The sequence below is a fragment of the Cyprinodon variegatus genome, unplaced genomic scaffold (assembly GCF_000732505.1).
Source record: "Cyprinodon variegatus isolate N-32 unplaced genomic scaffold, C_variegatus-1.0 Scaffold42, whole genome shotgun sequence".
Classification (NCBI taxonomy): Eukaryota; Metazoa; Chordata; class Actinopteri; order Cyprinodontiformes; family Cyprinodontidae; genus Cyprinodon; species Cyprinodon variegatus.
The window spans coordinates 1,395,117-1,416,116 of NW_015150495.1; the positions used below are offsets into that span (position 1 = coordinate 1,395,117).

The 21,000-nt window shown below is 36.8% G+C and overlaps 1 protein-coding gene across 3 annotated transcripts in view; it reads right to left on the reverse strand.

Annotated features, from left to right (window-relative positions):
• Positions 1-21,000, reverse strand: part of dpp6 (dipeptidyl-peptidase 6) — a 329,860-nt gene that overhangs the window by 243,348 nt on the left and 65,512 nt on the right. The window contains exon 1 of one of the 3 annotated variants that reach the window (XM_015370172.1): positions 20,365-20,783. The exons of the other annotated variants lie outside the window; for them this stretch is intronic. Coding sequence (XP_015225658.1) covers positions 20,365-20,535 — 171 coding nt within the window. The 5' untranslated portion in view covers positions 20,536-20,783. Of the gene's footprint in view, positions 1-20,364; positions 20,784-21,000 lie in introns of those variants that run through there. 3 annotated transcript variants of the gene reach the window in all.

The window sequence follows — 21,000 nt, forward strand, 5'->3', positions numbered from 1 at the left end:
TTACTTGGATATAACAAAACCAAATATCTTCGGAACAGCTCCAAATGATACAAAACTAATATGGGCGAGTAGAACATGATGTAATAACGTAAAATCAAGGGGCTAATGTAAAAAAAAAAAAAAAAAAGTGTTCCCCGTTAACTTTTGTTTGAAATTTTGATGTTGCATTTGAAACATATTTTCCCAGAATTTAAAGAATACCAGCCGGGAAGCTACTGAATTCTACCATTACTATGTTGTACTGACAGCACTTGGTCAATTTTGAGGAATTTACTTCGTAGCCAATACGTAAATGGAATACTATCAGTCTCTGATAGTATTCTAACTTTTCTGGGAAAGTAATCTGCAGGTCATTTGTCATTTGTGGAGTAACATTAGGGTCCATTTATGATTTAACCGGGTTAAAAAAGTAATCAAATTCACTGAGATCCCTAAAAAGGAATCAGGTGGTTAATAAAGGATTTAAATGTTTACAATTCAAATGAAAGCTTTGTTCATTTTAATGCTTTCAAATTGATTCTTCAAACAGATTAAAGGCAATTGCAGCTACTGGATGGCCAAGGTGTGATTTCAGTTAAAGTTAAGACCAGAACCTGCTTTCACAACACAAGAACATTCAGTCCCTCAATCAAGTTTTACCACAAGAGAAGCGAATGGGGACGAACGGACAAAGAAGCAAAACCCAAGCAATCCACTTTCATGCTTGGCAAACCTTGTTGGAACTAACACCCTGTGTTAAGTCAAAGACAGCTTGGGGGGATATGTACTGTACCATGTCACTCTGAATCAGTGCATCCACTTCTAAATTAGTTGTTTTTCTTTAGTTCTGCCTATCAAAAAGGCTCAATATGACATTGGTCCGCAACATATACATCGTCTTAGACAGGCTCTTCATTTATAATCCTGTTGGTGCTTCCTCCCTTCACCACTTCTCTATAAGCAAATGAAAAATCAAACTGATATTGGAAATTTAAAATAATTTCCAGTCATTTTAGCACATTTTTGAAGTCACTGTAATATTAATCATAAACATATAAACTGCACCAGTATTCTTTCTTTTACTTCCTTCCTTTCCATAAGTGCATATATGAACAGAGTAAGACCTTTCGTAAAGGGAGGCTATAGATCAAGTTGAACTTTGCCAGTCCAGCATAACAAGGCCTGAACAAAGACATTCCGGGCAATGCAACGCATTTCAGCCCGCAATACGCAGCCATGACCCAAGCCAGTGTCTCAGACAAAAGGAGAGCTCGCAGATGTAATGTCACGCTTCAGTTGGCCGACGCCATTGAAAGGAACAACGGGTCAGCAAAGGTGAGCGATGAGGAAAGGAGGAGAAGAGAAAAGGGAAATAGATCAGAGGAGGAAGGAAGGTGTGCTGGTGATCATCAGGGTTCCTGGTTCTATTCAGGAGCTCTGCACGGGTCAGTGGAGAAAAAAAGGAAGAGCAATTCTAGTTTGTGAGAAAGTCGGAAAACAAACTGGGACAAAACAGGATCTTGTTAACAAACGCTGGGTGTGAGTTAGAGCGTTTACAAAAGAGGGAGCTGCAGGAAATTTAACGAACTGTGGCACAAAATGTGCTACAGTATTACAACACCAGGGTTGAATATTAGTCCAGGAACCATATTGATGGGGAAAAAATTCATGGTTCATACCCTCATATGAGAACTTCTGTTTTAAAAATAACACCTGCGTTACGTTAAGACATGACCCAAATGATTTGCACTATTATGCTGAGTTATAGTTGATAAACAATAAGTATTTTACAAGTGAAAAATGTGTGAAATACATGTTATGTAATGTTTACGCTGTGTCTCAGAAACAAAGATATGCTGTAATATTAATTAATAAAGGATTGTTTAGACAGAGATGTCACACATCTGAATGGTGCTTTAATATCTATGCACTTAATACTGTACTGTGCCTCCTTCTATGAATGATTTACTGAATCAAAGCGGTAAAGCATGGAATTGCCTGGAGGCCCTTAGTCTGTGGTCTGCTAAAGTCTAAAGCTATGTTTATATTAAATAGGAGCCATAACAATAGAGAAGTTTCAGTTTTCTGCTTTACTGTTTTACACTCATGAGTTTAAAACTTGCAAAAAACATAATTAAGTTCCTAATAAAATATGTTTTCAGTGGAGAACTAAGGTTTTGATGTGTATGAAGAGCTGCCCCCTTTTTAGTTATGTCATAATTTGCTGAAACATTGAATAATAAATTGTCATCAACAGGGTTGTCAAACTCAAATCCGGAGGGAAGGAGTCCTGCAAGTTTCAAATATGTCTCTGTTTCAGCACATGGCTTCAGAAAGAGCTCATTAGCAAAGCTAGCTTGACTGCTGCTAGTGAGGTGGTTTAGCCATTTATGTAGCCAAGGCAAGGTAAGGCAAGTTTATTCATGTTGCTCAATTTATAAAAAAATTGCTTTACATGAATTAAACAATAAAATAGTCAAAAATAGTTTAAGACTCCTGATCTACCAGCTTTAAATATCAAAATGACAAGAAATAAGGATATATTCAACAAAATTACTTTTAATTTCTTAGAAACAATAAATAGAACCTTTTCAAATGGTAAATGGCCTGTACTTATACAGCGCTTTTTTTCAATTTAGGAGACTTGAACAAAGCTCTTTACACTACATTCATTCACCCATTCACTCACACACTGATGGTGGCAAGCTACTAGCCTGGGTGCCATTCCGAACTTAGTCCCGCCCACAAAGTTTGAGGTCGGGAAGTTCGGTCTGGCTCTGCTCCATAGTAGCGCGAGTATTATCGCCCACTGGCAGGCGATCCAATCAAATTGTCAGGGCGGGCGATTTCAGGGCAAACTCCTACATCCGACGCCACTGTGGCCCTTTTCATGTCATTGTAATTTCCTTGGATGATTATGAGATTTGAATTTTGTCACGTTAGAAGCTCTTGAAGACAAAGTTACCACAAAAACATAACTAGCATTGACATTCATATCCTTTTTATTAAATTTTTTTTAAGATAACGCACATCATAAAGAATAAAACTTGTCAGTTTTCTTCTGGACTCGTGTTAAGTCTCTCAGAAAAAGAAACACATGAAGATCAGACATTTTCTTTGGTTTCACTCATAATGACAAGAACAAATACAAATCATGAGAATAGTTTGCATCTATCCATTAAAAAGATGAAAGGCTGAGCAAATTAAATATGAAGTGAAAAACAAGAAGAAAATGTACTATATTAACTAGAAATATAAAAAAAAAATACAGGCTTCATATTAAAGTGTTACAAAATTCTACTTGAAAATTCTGTTTTATCCTCCTCGAGCACCTTCTATCCTTCAGCAGAGACAGCTAAAATCCCTCCATCGCTATGAAATCTCAACATTTTGTTTAGCAGAAGCCTGGCATCGATAATGCCCAACAGCACGGCTTACATATTCAACTTAGTGCCAGCAATCCATCAGAGAGGTGCCATTTTATTCTCCCAACCCACCCCTTAGCTCAGAGGTAAAACTGCAGTCCCCTTTTCTACTCTGACATCAAACACAAGCACGTTACCCAACCCCCCAGATTTCAGTAATTGATGTTTGGAGCGGTTAAAAGCCAGAAAGAACCAACAGAATGATTGTAGCGGAAAAAGCTATTTTTGTGAAGAAACAGGAGAAAGAAAACTGCAGAAATGACAGCAGAGAGATGCTTTTTGTGAAGTTGTGGGGGTCTTGGTGTGCCTGTATGTATTTTATTACATGCAGGTACCTGCACAGCCTGGTTTTAAAATGAATACAGGTTTAAAGAGCATTTGTTTATACTTCATTTTATCCCCTCATTTTTCAGTCCTGTAAACCTGAAACACTCAATTCAGACGTTAATAGCTGTGATAGAATTGAACGTCCAACTCTCAGGGGTCATGATGTTACATAACTCCTGCATTGGGTTTAGAATAGGGTTTTGTGTGGTCTGAAAACATTGCGGAATGTTTTAATTATAAAATTCGCTGTAATCGCTGCTCTCTCACTGCAGTTAACATTAAACAAACCATCAAACCTCATTCTGAAACCCTGCAAATCATCAGGAGGAAAAAAAAAGACTTCTGTGGTTGAAAATCATTTTTTTTACAAAACTGGTAAAATATTTTATTTATTTATTTTTTTTTTTACAATAAATACAACATGAATTAATTGAAAGCATGTCCATATGTGTCATCTAAACCTTGGATTAACATTTTGTTAATTTAATACGTAAAAGTTATTGATAACTGATTTGAGTTCTAAACTATTTCAATATGTGCAGAGATTTCAGCAAAATGCAGGAGAAGTTGTATTCTGTAATGAACTTTGACTTGTGCAACACTATCTGAGCATCAGCACTAAAAGGCAGCTGTCAATGTGAATCTCATTTCCTGAATTTGTAGTCCAGGAAAGTATGCCTTTTTGGCTCTTTGCAGAGTATGTAAGTGCCCGTTAAATGGACAGGATTTACATCATCCAGACTAAAAAGCCCTTTACAACCAGACTCGCCTTATCTACCCTGACACTTAAATACATAAAGGCTGCAGATTACTGTGCAGGTTATTGGCTTTTTCCATTACGAGTCAATCCAAAGCATACCAGAGCATTGAAGAAGCCTGTAATTAAAGCTTTATTCAGCTCTAACAAATTATAGGATCCTATTGTAGAAATTGACACTCTGAAAAAATTAGCAAATGATTTAACCCTCCCACGACAGGTACAATCAACTATTTTAGTACCTTTCTGTTTTCACTGGGGGCTTTGAGCAGTATTGCCAGGGGGACCCTTCCCTGTCCCAAAGCTTTCACAGGTGGCCGAGTCCTCATGCAGCTATCCTTTCCCAGCTGCAGCCTGACCCCCCTCCCTTATCATCCGGACTGGATCAAAGTCCAGTCCAGAATCGTGAAGCTGCCACTGGCTGATCCCTCACAGTCAGAGTAGATACTCACCTAGATAAATCTACACTCCATAATAAATCTCTGAAATTCTATTGGTTTATTCAGACATTAGAGACATTATCTAAGTATTTATTGAAAACTGTCTTTAAAATAGCCTTTTAATCTGACCCTTTATGACTAAAACATCGTTTGATGAACAGACTGACATCTCAGTGGTTCAGTGCCAATGCATCTACAGGCCTATGAGCTATTTTCACCTTTGCAAAACTGTGTTAAGTCTCTTTAGGGTTGACACTTTACAAAAAAGAAAAAAAACGATTATTTTACTGTAAATTCTTGTAGGTTCAGTGTGGCCTGTAGGTACAGCAAGCTGGCCTTAAGGAAAAGGAATAAAAATACTGATTTTAAACCATCAGTATTTGGATACTGAAAAAATATTTCATATATAAATATATATTTTTTTAGTCTAACCAAGTAGCCTTATTATTGATATCCGTTTAATCACTTCAAACTAAAAAGATTTTTAATGCACAAACTTCAGGATAAAACATTATAATTAAACCAAGTCCTAAACACAGATACCGCCTTTTGCCTCATTTCTTCTTTAGTCAAAACATTTACAAATAAAATCCACCCATCTTCTGGTCATCAGATGTTTTGTTGTTTGGCCAACATCTCCAGAAGAAGGACATAAACATCCCTCAATTGGCAACATCCAACTTATTCTTGGGGCTCCTAAGGTGCTTCCAGACCAGATGGGATATTGCCTCCAGCAAAGAGTTTAAAAGTTGGAACCCAGTAGTCCTCCTGATAGAATGCCAAAGCGGCCTCATCTGACTCCTTCTGATCCAGAGGGCTCTACTTTAAGCTCCCCTAGGTGACAGAGCTTTTAAACTTATCTCTACTCCCCAGAGAAAGCTCATTTTGGCCATTTGTGACAGGTATCTTTTCCTTCTGGCTATGATCCATTGCGTAGGTTAGGGTCAGAAAGAGTTAAATTGAGCGTTCTGCCTCTGGCCAAACTCATGATTCACCACAAAAGGCCGATGCAGCAGCAGCATTAGAGCAGATGAAGCCCAAATCAGTCTGTCCATCTCCCTTTCCAGCCAACTCTCCTTCCTGAACAAGAGACCAGGATACTTCACCATTTGATGCCTGTTGTTGCTAATAAGCCACAAACTGCTTGTCTGATTGCACTGCAAAAAAGTAAATCTAAGTAAGTCAATTTTTCTTATATAATAAGAGCATTTTTTCTTGAATTGAGCAGGTAAGTGAGATACTTACCATTGGAACAAGACAATGTACATTTAAAATAAAAAAGAAAACAACTGCAGTCTCTTATTTTAAGTGCATAATATCAAATTATTTCATTTTAAGGTTACAAATACTCATTCCATTGGCAGATCATCTTATTTTCCTACTCATATTAAGGGGAAATACGCTTATTTGAAGACATTTTCGAACATTTTTGCAGAGTAGGCAAATAGCATTTTTGCATCACCCCGGTGCTAGTCACAGTGTATGTTATTATATAGTTATAACTACTGTAAGAAAATATATTTTACCTTCATTTTTATTTATTTAGTAACATTAACCATTTTAATTTGGCAGCTCATTGAAGGGAAAAACAGGCACAAAATGTCTTTTTTATGTACATGTATATCAATTCAGGCTTCAATGGGTTAAAGTAAACTCCTCTTCTGTATCTGTATATGCCAGTTAAAGTCAAACTGAATCCAAAATTGCAAACATTTTTAGTTAAAAAGAAATCATCTGTTATTCTTGAAAATGAACCAATTATATCATTCAAGTCCTAAAAATGCTCTCAAGAACTAAAAAAAAAGCATCCCTCTGTCAACTATTCTATTAACCTAAAATGAATGTGAGGACATAACCTAAGTGTTTAAGTAGGTTTTTGCCTCATTAAAGAACGCCAGACAGACAAACATACATATTATGAGCATTTGTTTAGTTTTCCCTTTACTTCAGACAGTATCAGATCAACTGCTACAGCAGCCATATTTTTCCTGCTAATCCCTCATTAAGAAGAGACTGAGCGTTAATGGCAGCCAAAGGTTTGTTTTAATACATATTCCTTTTCCTCAGCAGAGAAAATCAATGGTTGGAGGATCAATAACAGCTTGGCGTTTGATATAATCATTCATATTACCATCAGTCTGTGTGGTTTATTGGATTCATCAGGTCACTGCTGTCCCAGTATTGTGGCTTACACCATTTTATGATGTTCTCCAAACACTATCTTTTATCCAACATGCATCATTCAATTATCCACCTTTGGTTTTGATCGGGAGCCTCCCTCTGATGGCCTCTTTGCCTTAAAGGCAAAAATCTTTCTGTGTCCGGCCTTTTCCTGCCACCCTGTCGCTCTGTCTCGGCTCTTTCCTTTCATCATCCCTCATCCTCTATATCATTGATTTAACCTCACTTTGTATGACTGGCCTCGAGTCCCCGCAGACCCTCCTTTCAGGAGGATATATGATTCAGCCCTCGGCTTTTAGAGGGGCTCTCCTCGCTGTGTGACAGGAACAGGACAGCCTCTAGTGGTGCACAAGTAGCACTTCAACAGATGCAGACACACTGAAATGCCGCCATGCACGTAGGGGCTTAAGAGCAATTTCATAGATATTAAAGACGACCATCTGTCAAGAAAACCTATAAAAAGCAGAATCTTTTGCTTTCTAAGCTCCATATGCTCAGTTTGCCCACAGCATACTTTAATTTCCGTCATATCAAATAAGTCTGGGCTGAATTTGATTTCTAAAAACATTTAGAACACATCAATATGCATGTTGACCACATCTGCAGACAGTCTGATGAAAACCTGAAACAGACAGAAAGCCAAACAGCATTAAAACACCTTTTCAAGATGCATTGCTCATCCTGCTTTCACACAAACCTCAACCTTGATTTATTTTTTATTCTTACAGTCCAACCCGTTCCAGAGTTATCACCCCCTCTGCTGTTTTCCTTCCCATTCATAGAAACACCACATCCAGATATTAATAATGACTAAATCAGCACTCTAGGTTTCTGACCCAGAAAAGTGAGGCGGTGCGGCTCTTAGGGCCTCTGCTTCTTTGCATGTGCATATGTGTAGCAATGCGTGGATGTGTCAGGGAGATGGATAAAGGAAGGGAGAAGAGTTTTGCCTAAAACTCTCAGAAGAAAGTCTTAACCCCCTCCCCTCTTTTTTCCTGCCTCTCTTCCCTGTGAAAACGGCTCATGAAGAGCCCGGATATGAATTCATTTTACGCAGAGATGAAGTTATTAATGCCCGCCATCTGTTATCATCAGCTAGCTGCCAGACTGGAAGCGCCAAGGCAGAGGAGGACTAGCAGCACCAGTTGGGAGAGTCGCAGACATCAGTGAGACACATGATACCACCTTGCTATTGATGAATAGCCTTTTTCTCAGATATCTATTGTCTGTAGAGCCACAGCTTTTCTGTTTGAAACAAAACAGGGTTTGCAAGAGAGGAATGACAACAGCAGCAGAGAAGAAGAGATGTGAGGCTCCAGCTTTAATAAAGAAACAGATTTCCTTTATGAAAGCTCTAACAAAGCAATAATTGAGTTCTTACGTTGTTTTGCATAATCTGCACAAATTCTTTCATGTTGTTTTCTTTTCATTTATTGCTAAAGAATTGGACTGGAAAGTGGTTTATATGATATTTGCCCATGAGTTTGATTATATTTTTTAAATTCAGTATGTGTGAGACTTTATGTCAGACACTATTTCTAAATAAGTGGCTTTACGGATAACTATGATTTGCTCCCAAAGTGTAGCTTATTAGATTTCACAACAAAAGGAGCAATTTAACAACACAATGTCCAAAAGGTTAAGTGGCTACTTCAGTTCCAGTGTCCATCAGAATCAACCTTAACATAACACTATATTACGCTCTTCAGAAAGAAAAGTTGTGTCTGTTTGATTAAAAAACAGATATTAGAGTGTCATACAGCCTTTTAATCAAAGTCCTTCATCTGTTACAGCATCTTGTTAAGGTCAAAGGTCACATGAACCTTTTATTTTGCGCAAAAGGGACATTTTTGACAGTTAAAACGGTGAGACCTGATGCAACTCCAGAGACATTATGGGAAAGCAGTTTAAAAAAAGCAGGTTCTCAAAATCTGTCATCTCCATTCTGTTTCAGTTTTTATTCCTGCAGGGTTTACAGTGTTTAAGTGTTCCATTTTGGAAAACCATAGCAGGCTGTTACACCTCTGAATGATGACAGATAATTGTGAATGTTTACCATTGCTTCCTTTACCAACATCATCCATTAACTTTTGGGCAATTTTGGGATATAATTTTGGCTAATTAAGTTAAAAGCTTATAAAAATAAATCACAAAAAATTAAGCAGTATGCTTTATTATATTTTGGTATTGCATCATACAGTTCTGGCTGCAAAATAATAATAAGTAAAGAGTTTTGAGGTGGAGAACAGTAGGTGCCATCTCTTTTCATTTCAATGCCCGTCCCAAATAATAAATAAGATGTCAGCGTAGAAACCAATGCCGGTTTCAGATATCAATCAACCAACACAGTTTGTTTTAAGGGCGATTCAGACTATGTTTAAAATCATTCTAAGTGATCCCTCATATGTACCGTCAATCGATTTCAGTTTTTAAATATGCTTTTTACTCTTTCATTTAAAGAACAAAAATGACACAAAGATAATATGTTACATTAGTCTCAATTTTTAAGAGAAGGGTATGTAAAACATTTATTAAATCTAGCAAAACATTACAAAGGCTATCAAATGAAGGGAGTGGCAAAGCATGAGCTTCACCTGATCTCAGCGTGAGCTTCACCTGATCACAAATAGACAGATCCAGGTACAAGGAAAGGAATATATAAATAAGCTAATAAGAACCATAACAAGTAAAGAAGTAATACAGTATTTTAACAAAGCAAAGATACACATAAATCGGTCACATAAATATAGCGGAAAAGATTAAAAAAGTAAAAAATCCTACATTTATTTTGACAGTTTTTGTAGGAAGAAAATGAAACAAGTGCCTCTTTAACTCTTTATAGGACACTCAGTGAAATACTTTTAAAATCTAAATTTTAACCCAATAGTGTTATTGGAATCCAAGACAGGACCTTATTATCTTTGTAACATTTGAAAAAATATGGATATTTTGATGGCAAAAATCAATGACTTAACAGGAAACAGTGAGGGATTTTTTTAAACCAGTGGTGTCCAAACCTGAAGTCCAATAGGACTGAAACTTCTACCCTGTTGTTCACAAGCTTTCATAGAAAACCAACTCAAAGCATGCCTTCTCAGAGGCATTGGCCAGCATAGGGTTTTTCATCCCAAAAACTGCAACAACTATCTCAACGTATCCCCATTCCCAAGGGGTGGAGCTGTTTTTTCGGTTAAATTTCCATGTTTTCTAACCCATAAAAACTTTTTTGTTTGGGCCAGAAATTTTGAATTCAGAAAGTTTCCTGGATAAGAAAAAAAAAAACATCTTAAAACTTGGAAAACAAAGTCCAGTGGTTTGTTTTTTTTTACTTTTTTTTTCTTAACTTTTTTTTAATAACTATGAAATGGATGACTGAGAATCTTCAGTAGCATAAATTATTCAGTGCTTTATTTGAGGAAAAACAAATAAATTCTTCTATTTATGTTTTATATTATCAGCTGCTCCCATTTTCAAAAGGAGTTGAATGTAACAGCTCATAAATAAATATAAAATGTTCCTTGATTAGTTATTAGCTTTTTGACTGTGCTTTTAAAAAGGGGCAGAGTTATGGTATTGCAAGTTATTACCTGCATGCATTGCATTTTGTTGTATATTCTGGCCTGTTTCAACATTCCGTTTGCTATCGGCCCATCGCTGCTTGCTTTACCTGGAAACAACCCCACCTTGCCACCATGTCCACCTGGTTTGGGCTGTGTACACTTTCTGGTAATAAATAAACCATATAGTCACTTCTTCACACTGCTGCCTGTATAATACATCAGGTGGGGGGTGGGGGAACGGGGCATGTGCCTGTGTGTCATGTTTGTTTATCATGAAGTGTTTGGGGAAAAGTGCTTGATGGAGAAATTAGCCAAAGGAGGAACATAAAGCTGGAAGCCAAGGGGGCTCCAAACAACAATAATGATGAAAAGTTGACAACGACAGGCAAGCAGGAGCCTTCATCAGCAAGTCCAGGTTGAAGTATTTTTTTTTAAAATACTTTAAAACATTTTGTTTCTCCTGGAGGAGGCTGACAGGACTTCATCATCATTTACTCACATCAGATGCGCACCATATCCAGATGCCACATCGAATCAAGAGTGCTGGCTGATGACTCCATCCTCCCAGCGCCATTATTGATTGCTCAGAGTATTTACTAATTAACACAAAACAAGGCAAATTCTGTTTCTGTAATCAGATAGAATTAGACAAGCAGCAGCAGCTCATTACGTTGAACTAATTAGGACCAGTTCACTGGGAATGGGATACAAAGAGTAAATACTGTTGTTTGCAGGCAAACATAACATCTGGTTAAAGTATCCTAATAGCATCACATTTTGTAAGGATGCAACAGATGCTTGGCATTTGACCAAAACCGGCTGGGGTTTTTTCAGCTTATCACACTCAACACCTTTATTTATCTCTTTGTTGTTTTGCCTCATGAAAGCACCAAACAGTTCCAAATCAGATTGAGATTTTATCCAACTGTAAGGCTACAACATCGAGAAAATAACAAAACAAGAAAAATATGTAAAGCATTTTTCACGAGATTGTGAAATGAAAAAAAAAAACAAAAAAAAACATGAACCCTTATTATTGCCACTGTGGTCACTCAATAAAAAAGTAGAACCAGAGAAAAAAGCTGAATATATTTACAAATAACAGTACTTCTCCCAAAGCATTACAGTACAAGCAACAATAAAAGGAACTAGTTACTAGACAAAGGAAATAAGCAGTAACTTTTCAATATCTAAACTCTTGATGCATTTAAATAACTTTTCTATTATTTAACATTTAAACACAAGTGGAATTTCAGTTATTAAATATAGAATGTTTTATATTCATTAACAAATTATATAGTTAATTCGCCTTAAGGACTACTGTACATGTCAGAAAGCTTTTTGTTTTTTGGGTGACTATATATTGTTGCAGATGTTAATATTATGTAGCATTTTTACATTCAAAGAATAATAAAGCAAATGAATTTGCATAAATATCAAGTTCTTTAAATGGATTCACCTGGCTAAAAGAAATAACAGTCATGCTAAAAAATACTACTTCCTCAAGAAAAAAATTCAAAAAAAGGAAAAAAAAAAAAAAAACGACAGAGTTCCAATATGTCCATGTAATAAAAAAAAACAGTAACCTACACGATGCCTGTGAAACCAGTATAGCTTTGCTAGGATAAGTCTGCTTGTAACAAATGTGAATAAAGTCTTTAATTCTGACGTAAGCAAATTGCACAAACATTTAGCTTTTGAGTGTGAAAAATGCTGCCAGTTTAGGATCGTTATTGTCGATGCTGCAAATCTGCCATCACCTCACCCTCTCCTGTCTTTGTGAGCCACATCGGTCCTTACAGCGAATTATATGCCTGTTTCTCAGCTGCTGCTTCCTCTCTGCACTGAGAGCTCTCTCTCCCCGCAGCACAGAGAATCTGACTATAAATATTGGCTTTGATTGATTGAATCAAAATAATGTGGCCGGTTAAGCTACAAGCAACGGAATGGTTTAAATACTTGAAAAACAAATTAGATAAATTACTCCATTACTGAATAAAGGTAACTCAATATTGCAGTTATTATGTAAAGCTGCTGCTCCCAACACTGCTCCCAACTAACAAAAGTAGTTCCTATGTTCAATGATGATATATTAGTAAACTTATAGTTTCTGTTGTGGCTTTTTTTTAAATAATTCAATAGTCCAGATGACTAAAAAACATTTTTAGAGAAAAGTAGCCACCAATAAAAAACAGCAAAAAGATGGTTTAAATTATTGTTTCCTTTTCCAAGAGAACCATCATTTACAAGTTTGTAAAAGACGGGAAAAAAAGTCTAAGTTTTGACATCAACAGGCCTGAAGTTGTGACTGAGTTGTGACTCAGTGGTCACACTCCGACTGTGCGAGACAGTTCAGGGACATTTTCATTTAACAGATAAGTTTCCCTGCAAGCAAGGCGGCAAAGATCTAAACAAGATGTTGTCTCTTCCAGTTTGCATTTTAGCAGCTTTTCAACATACGTCAGCTCGGAAAATGGAGCTGCTGTCAGCTTGCAGATCTGCTGCTCCAGATATAAGCAGGTGGTTGGATACCCCCCAACATCCAAATCACCTTGAGAGATAACAACACAGCAGCATCTCTGCAAAGTATAAATTCACGCTCACCCAGGTAGCCGAGATGAATGACAAGTGAGCTTTATCACTTCCAGATCATTTGGGTTTAGTTTACAGTTTGGCTTGGAAATGTAAGAACTATCTCAGGATGCAAAACCTTAAAGAACCAGACCCTCAACCAGCTGAAGTCATCTAGGTTATCTGTCCCAGCCTCTCAAGTCTTTTGCTACTTCTAACTAATTAATTTTTCCACCATTATGGTCACATCAACTCTTGCCAGTTTTCCTATGCCTAAGAAAAACAGTCCCAGAATTCCAGTATTCCAGAAAGTTTAATTTCAGTCTCATCTGAACTAGGGTTGTCACGATACTAAACTTTTCAACTCGATACCGATACTAAGGAAAATATTCGATACTCGATACCATTTTCGATACCACAAGGATAAAATTTCAACAGAAATATTTTGATTAATAATTAAAATACAATAAATAAATAAATACAATAAACAATAAGAACAACATTTTGAGGTTGTTTGCTGTGCACAGTATATAGCAAGCTTGATAAAAAACTTACAAAATTAAAATTAAGTGTTCCTTCCTTGGCTATGCTTTGCACACATAACAATGACACTAGCCAAACCGGTTAAGAAACAAAAAGTAATTCTCAGCAGCTGCAACTGTTACAAAAAAAGTCTGAAACTGAAAAGTACACAAATTATTCAATCACACAGTGTTCAGAAAGTGCATTTTCCTCTATTCTGCACTTTAGATGAATGACTGATTAGGTGCGGCTGGTACTCGATACTTTTGAAAATGAGTATTGTATCCGGATACAACATTTCAGTATCGATACTTTTTTGAGTATCGATACTTTTGACAACCCTAATCTGAACACAGCACCAAGGCAGACCTTCATATAGATGAAAATGTACAAGCAGTATGAATACTATTGCATTGTACTGCATTTGGAATCATAAAGACCCTGTAATAAAGCAATATGGTTCTTTTCTGCTTAACAAAAGACTAAAAACTGTTCCAAAAATAATTTATGTTAGGATAAACAAAAAGATAGTATGAGAATTTGCTGATTTTTGAAAAAAGACAAGAAAAAACAAAAAAAAATATATTTTTTTTATTTTACTGTCTTATGTGATAATTATGTTAGATGCTATAAACCTAGAAACTGATTTTAATCTGTTTTTATCTTGTCCAGTACATAATTCAAATCTCGAAAATAAAATTAAGAAAAACATTATCTGAGCTTGTGTGACAGAGATATAAATACTAATAGGGAGAAAACTGTTTGTGCATAATCCTGGGAGTTTAGCTTAATCTTCTTTTGTGATTTCTCATTTTTCTTAATGCAAAGACTGGGCCCAGAGCCACCGTAATGACAAATCCTATCTCCTCTACGTAAGAGGTCTGATCCTGAGCCGGATCCCTCCCGAGTCTCGTTTGAACCACACCGATTGGAGAAGACACAGACAGGAGGAAACAGAGCTGCTTCCTCCTGCAGCGGCTTCTGTTGAGACAACGGAAATCACACCGCAGGGATCATGAAGCTTTCATGCAGAGAGTACAGATCTATCGGCTTTCTGTCTTCTGCTAGTTTGAAACCCCACTTGAGATTATTATTTTTTTTCTTCAAACTAATAAGAAATGCAGACTAAATGTGCTATTTACTTTAAAATGAAGCCATACCCAAAAATAGACTTTTACTGTTTGTATCATTGGTTCCAAATTACGTTTAAAAACTGATGTCCCAAAAAGATGGTCGTCACAATAACTTCAGATACAAAGATTAAAAGAAAAAAAAAAAACATGTCTGATTAGAAATTAATGAGCTGTTCCACCAGCCTGGAATCACCATCAAAGAGGATTTCAGACTGAGATCACTATCAGATGTATCGGCAGACAGGGATTAAGCACACAAAGGATCACGAGTCAGGCTCACACCCAACAAAAGTGATAATGAGTTGTTTTGTGGGAATGAGGGAGGAAAAACTCCTCTATTTGAATTCAACACACTAATCAGGAACTTATTACATGATTGAGACTACGAACCAGCATCCTCATGATACTGCTGCAATTCTCTGGTGCTGATCTGCATTCGAAATGTCACATCTGTGATCCGAATCACTAAAAACAGTGGCTTGTATAAGCTATGGAATACATCCATACTAATGTGAACTTTCTGTATGATAAAAAAAACACACTGATGACATGTCCTTGAAGTTGATAGCACAGAATAAACTAGCATTTACTGTATGTCTAACATTCACCTCTAGGAAACACTGAGCAGAATTTATTTATTTATTTTACAGGATAATAACATTTCCTGTATTCCTTTGACATCTGACCCATTTTAATCTTATTTTACCAACATAGAATAGAAGAATATGCTGGAAGGTCTTTTATAGATTCGGTGGTTTTGATTCAACAGAAAATAAAGGATTTACAAGATAATCCCCATTTATGGATTAAAGCATTATGTCCCTAATCTTTATCAGCTTTTTGATAGCCTTGAAAAAGTTTCACCAAAGTGCAGAACGTGAGATCTGATGCTTTTATTGGACCAAAAATAGAAGCTATTAGTGATACATTTAATGAAAACAGGGGAGTTTTCAAAGTTTCTGCATATTAGGGTGCCAGATACTATGCAGAGAGACAGACTGGTAGATAAAGAAGCTTTATTAGTGCGAGATCATGCTGCTGCAATAATAAAAATCCCAAAATGTTTCTACGGGAACTACATAAATGTGCGGAGGGACCAACAGTTGTAATTTGTCCTGTTAAATCGGATATCTAACCAGAGACGGGAAAAGTACTCACAAATTGTACTTAAAGAAGAGTAGCACCACTTCTATTAAAACCAAGGCTGTCCCTGACTAAAACTGAGTCATACACAGATGGAGACACTTTTGTCTTGTAGGTAACAAGATGAAGTAAAGAAACATACCAAACATCACAGAAAAATGTTTGAGGAAAAAAGTCATATTAGCAAGATGCTAAAGAATAGTTATGACCAACTACTGTAACTTTTCTGATGTCAAAAAACAGATGTTATATGGAGATTTTCTCATCATGGAATATCTTTATTATGAATATTATGTATTACATTTAATCAGTGGACCCTTATGGACGAATGGAGTATAAACAATTGAAGACTGGATTTAGAAAACAGCTTCTGGACGCCTTCAAAGATATGTTTTTGTGGCTGCTTTATAATGTTTACAATTTGACATGCCAGCACTTCTGTGTTAATTGTGCTTCAGTGCTCGCTGTTTCCATAAAATAAACTTGGTGGTTGAATTGTGGAGAATTTAAACTTTCCAACGATGTCCAACATGTCTATATTGGTAAATGTTTTCCTGTTGTAATTTTCATTCATTCTGAGTTTTTAGTTGTAAACACAATGAAAACGGTCGCCGGTGATCGGGTGGGTTTTGAGAGGTTAAAGAATTCACTCAACCAATAAGGCTTGAGTTAGAAGACTAGAAGAAAGTGTTTCCCTTAATGGTGAATTTTGTTAATAAAGCTTGTTCTCATTACGTAAAGTTACTCACAATGGATGGAGTATTCAGAAATTTTACTCCAGTAAGAATAAAAAGTATGTTTTAAAAATGACTCCTGAAAGTTACTCAATAAATGCACGTTGTTACTGCCCACCTCGGTATCTTACTATTCATAAAGTCATAAAGCTCATTATTATCAATCCATTTTCACAGAGGTCTATCTAGAGCAGTTCACTGAAGGACAACACTGAGCCACACAACCACGCCACACACACTCACACTTAAGGGCAACTCAATGTCACCAATTAATGTAACAGTATTTTTTAATGTGGAAGGGAGCTGGAGTATCCAGAGGGAACACACTTTTATAGTACATGAATGCAGGACCTTCTTTATGCAAGGCATCAGTGAAAGACCATGCAGCTCTCCAAGGATATACAGTATAAATATATATATTATCTACTTTTTTATCAAAGTTACAGCACGTGTAACAAGTATCTGTTAAATGATTTTAATTATCTAAAAAGTACTCTGGAGTGGACTTTTACCACAGCTTTAAAAAGTCATGCTTCAAAGCCTAAGTCAGTAGATCTGCCTAGTTCCCTTTAGTAAAACATCTCAAATCACCAGAACTGTGATCTTTGACCTTCTGCGTTGCCCTGGCTGGTCCTGATCTTAGAGTGACCCTCTGTAAAAACAATGAATAAAGATGTGACACGACTCTGTCCACTGGGCTCTTTATCTCAGAGGGCCGTGGTTCCGATTCACACAGCATGATGTAAATGTCACCTCTGCACATACTCATTAGGGCCTAAAGGGTGGAGAGAAGCCGAGGCTTGGACTGAGATCAAACACTGTGAGAAGAGGGATCATAGAAGTATTCATTGATTAAAGCAACCTAAAAGCTCAAAGAAATTCACACCTGGATTTCAGATTCATGAATACATCCTGTGATCATCACTGCACAAACAGCTATCTTCAAAAACAGTCTGTTTTTTCACTGTAGCACCACCCAGCTCCCGATCACACTCCCGAGCTCACCCATATGGATTACACATCTCTGTTTGTATTGATCTCAGATCATGTTGAAGTTCTCTGCACCAACAAACACAAAGACAAGACCGCCGGTCAATAAATCAAGCTCATGTTAAATTCATGCACACCTCAACCAGTGTTTTACCTCCTGCACCCTTCAATAGAGCTTTGCAGTGAGCATCATAACCCGCTGGCATCAACAGCACAGACTCATGTTAAGGTTTGAACAACATCTAAGATATCTTAAAACATGGAGGTCGGTCCAGGAAGATAAAATAAAATAAATGAAACAGTAATTGAGGAGACTTAATTGTGTTTACATTCTAGAACTTGATTGAGATATTTTCCCTTAAAAAATAGATTTTATTTTTTCAAAATTCCTCCCACATTAATAAGAGATGGGTGAGGCCATACTTCCTTGAAAGTTAATCGACTCTGTATTCTGTATTACTCTGTATTCTGACTTAAGTAAATGAGACCAAAAGTTTGTTTCTACTGTATATATTTTAAAGCTGTTTTTTACTAAATCAAATTTGTGATTTTGTTCTAAATGTTTAAAAACATAGGAGAACGGTATACATATTTGGTCTAAATCTTAAAGTAACCATACTCTTTGTTAATATTTCTTCTGCTAAAACGTATACAGCTACAGATGTGCATTAATGAAAATTTCCAGAGGTCAAATTTCTAATAATGTAATGTGTCTCTGAAAATCTTGATTTGGTGAAAAGAAATTTGATCCCTGAGTTTAAATACCCCGTACCGTTACAGAATATGATCAAGTACTGGCTCTGAATTTGTCAAACAAAAGACATAGTTAATATGGAATCTTGCACATATTGTAGGGGATGAGGCTAAACAGACTCAAAATGTATCCAGCATAGGTAGTAAATCACTAATGTGTAGGAAACTGGTGTTTTGGGATAAACTTAGTATCTATACTCAATCCCATATCGTTTAATAACTATGTATTAACAAAAACAACCCAAGTCTGACATGACCGTTGCTTTTTTAATTCCCCGTGTAAGCTAGCTGTAGTGCAGTGCTAATGACAGTAAGTAAACATAGTAAAAGTTGAATCCTGTTTTGAATCCATTCTTGCTCCCTCCTATTTTAAAAAGGTCAAACCCCAAGTCTTCCTGGAAAGTTTTACACTTATGTCCTACCTTTCTGCAAAGACAGAACCAACACTGGCTTGCATATAAACAAGAAAAACAAATGGAGATTATAGTTCAGTGTTATTATATTTTGTCCTCTTTGTTTTGGTCTTTGGCTGAGATTGAGAGTCTGTAACTGATTTGCAAAACAGCAGCTAGTGGAAGCTTTAAACACAGATTTCCCGAGCTGTGATGCAGTGCTTACAATACATGTACAAAAAAGAGAAAACTAAAAGGATTACATTTCTTACTTATGTCCTCAATAACTATCCATCATTTTAGCTTGCAAGTATTTGTTGAGCTTACATTTAATCTGTGTTCATGTTCCATTGCCCTAAAGAAGGGTCAAATGGCACAGATGGGAATAAAAAAAACAAAATAGGGGAGAAAAAAAACAGTCTTTGTAAATATAATTTCTAGTAATTTGCCTGTTACTTCTAGAATATGTGTAAGAAAAAAACAACAACAAATATATCTACAAAAATATGTATACAATCTATAATGCAAACAGCTAGGTTTCCCTACTGTGGGACAATAAAAGATAGTTCTATTCTATATATATTATCATGTTTCATTTATTATTATCATTAACCAGTAGTGAATCCATGTTGTTGGTGGCTCATTGTGTGAAAGGTGGGTTGAATCACTTTCAAGAGTTCATCACAGAGTCACTGACAATAATTTAGAGTTGGATTACATGAAAGGTATTTTATTGGTATATCTCTTTACCCCCATAACTGTTGTAACAATAGTCTAATTACATTGGTGCAAAATGGAGGCATGCAATGTCTGTAAAAAAGAGGAGAGAAGACCTCACTTGAAGCTTATATTCAGTTATTGTGCTTAATGTTAAGCTTAGAAAGGGCTAAATTTCAACCTATGTTTGTCTTTACTGCTTTCAGAACCTTGGACAGCGCCAGTCTGGTCTCAGGGAAATGTAAGGCGCTGTCCAAGTGCTGATTGTTTTTCTTATGAAAACAGGTCTACGTGTAGGCAGTATTTAGGAGCCCTTTATGATGGATAATACTTTCTTTGAAACAGTTTCCCCCTATTTTAGGTATAAAGTCAGAATTAAGCCATTAGATAAAAAAGAAAGTAATTGATATGAGTGTTTAGGACGTTACCCTGAATTGAAGTTAGTTCATTTACATTAAGAATACTTAGATTTCAACACACAAAAAGTAGCATACCATATTTTTTATATCAGTGCGCCAAAATAATTGATATGCGAAGAGAACACACAGCTCCACACATCCAGACGTAACTGACGCGTCACCTATTGACAGACAATCCAGCCAATTGATGCGATGACAAGTTTACCATAAAGTCATGCAAAGGACTCCATCAGACTTAGTTAATGTGACTGCAGTAGAACAGAAACGTTTGATGCTGCTTGTTTTAAAAGCTTCAGGGGTTTAACATAAGAAGTTTCTTACAGCTTCGTCCTCGCAGCAGCGGCGGCGGGGCTGAAGCCGGGCTTTCTGGATCCCCGCCGCCCGGTCTCCCTGATCTCCGGCCTGTCCGAGGACCTGACTCGCCTCCGGTGGGTTGGGGAAGGATTTGTTGGTGTTGATCTGACCCCCGAATCTCTGATAAAGAGACGCCATGTCGAACTGGTGATCGTTCAATCGGTTCAGGTCGCAAAAAATGTAAAAGAAAGTTATGGAAGTGATGGCTGTCTACTTCAGCAGGGCGGGAGAACGTGTTCTCCAGGGTTTGTTCAGGATTCACAGCAGGCGCCTTTGCTCCCTACCAGCGCGTCTGCAGCGACACTTTACTTTTCCCAAATGAAAAAACAAAGTGATCAGGAATTCCGCATGTGCAATAAAGAAGACAGAAACTGAGGCACATCCCTGCCCTCCTTCCCTCCGCTGTGCCAGAGGGAAAGTGACCGCTGTTAAACCTTCAGGGAATCTTCTGCTTTACGCGCAGAAGGATCACAACCTTCTCACATTACATTGTGAAGGTTTACACTCCAAACTTATGAGTGAACACTTAGAGTGGACTTAACACATCTTCAATTATAGTTTCTTATATTTATTCGCTTCCATTTGGGTCAGCAGATATGCAGT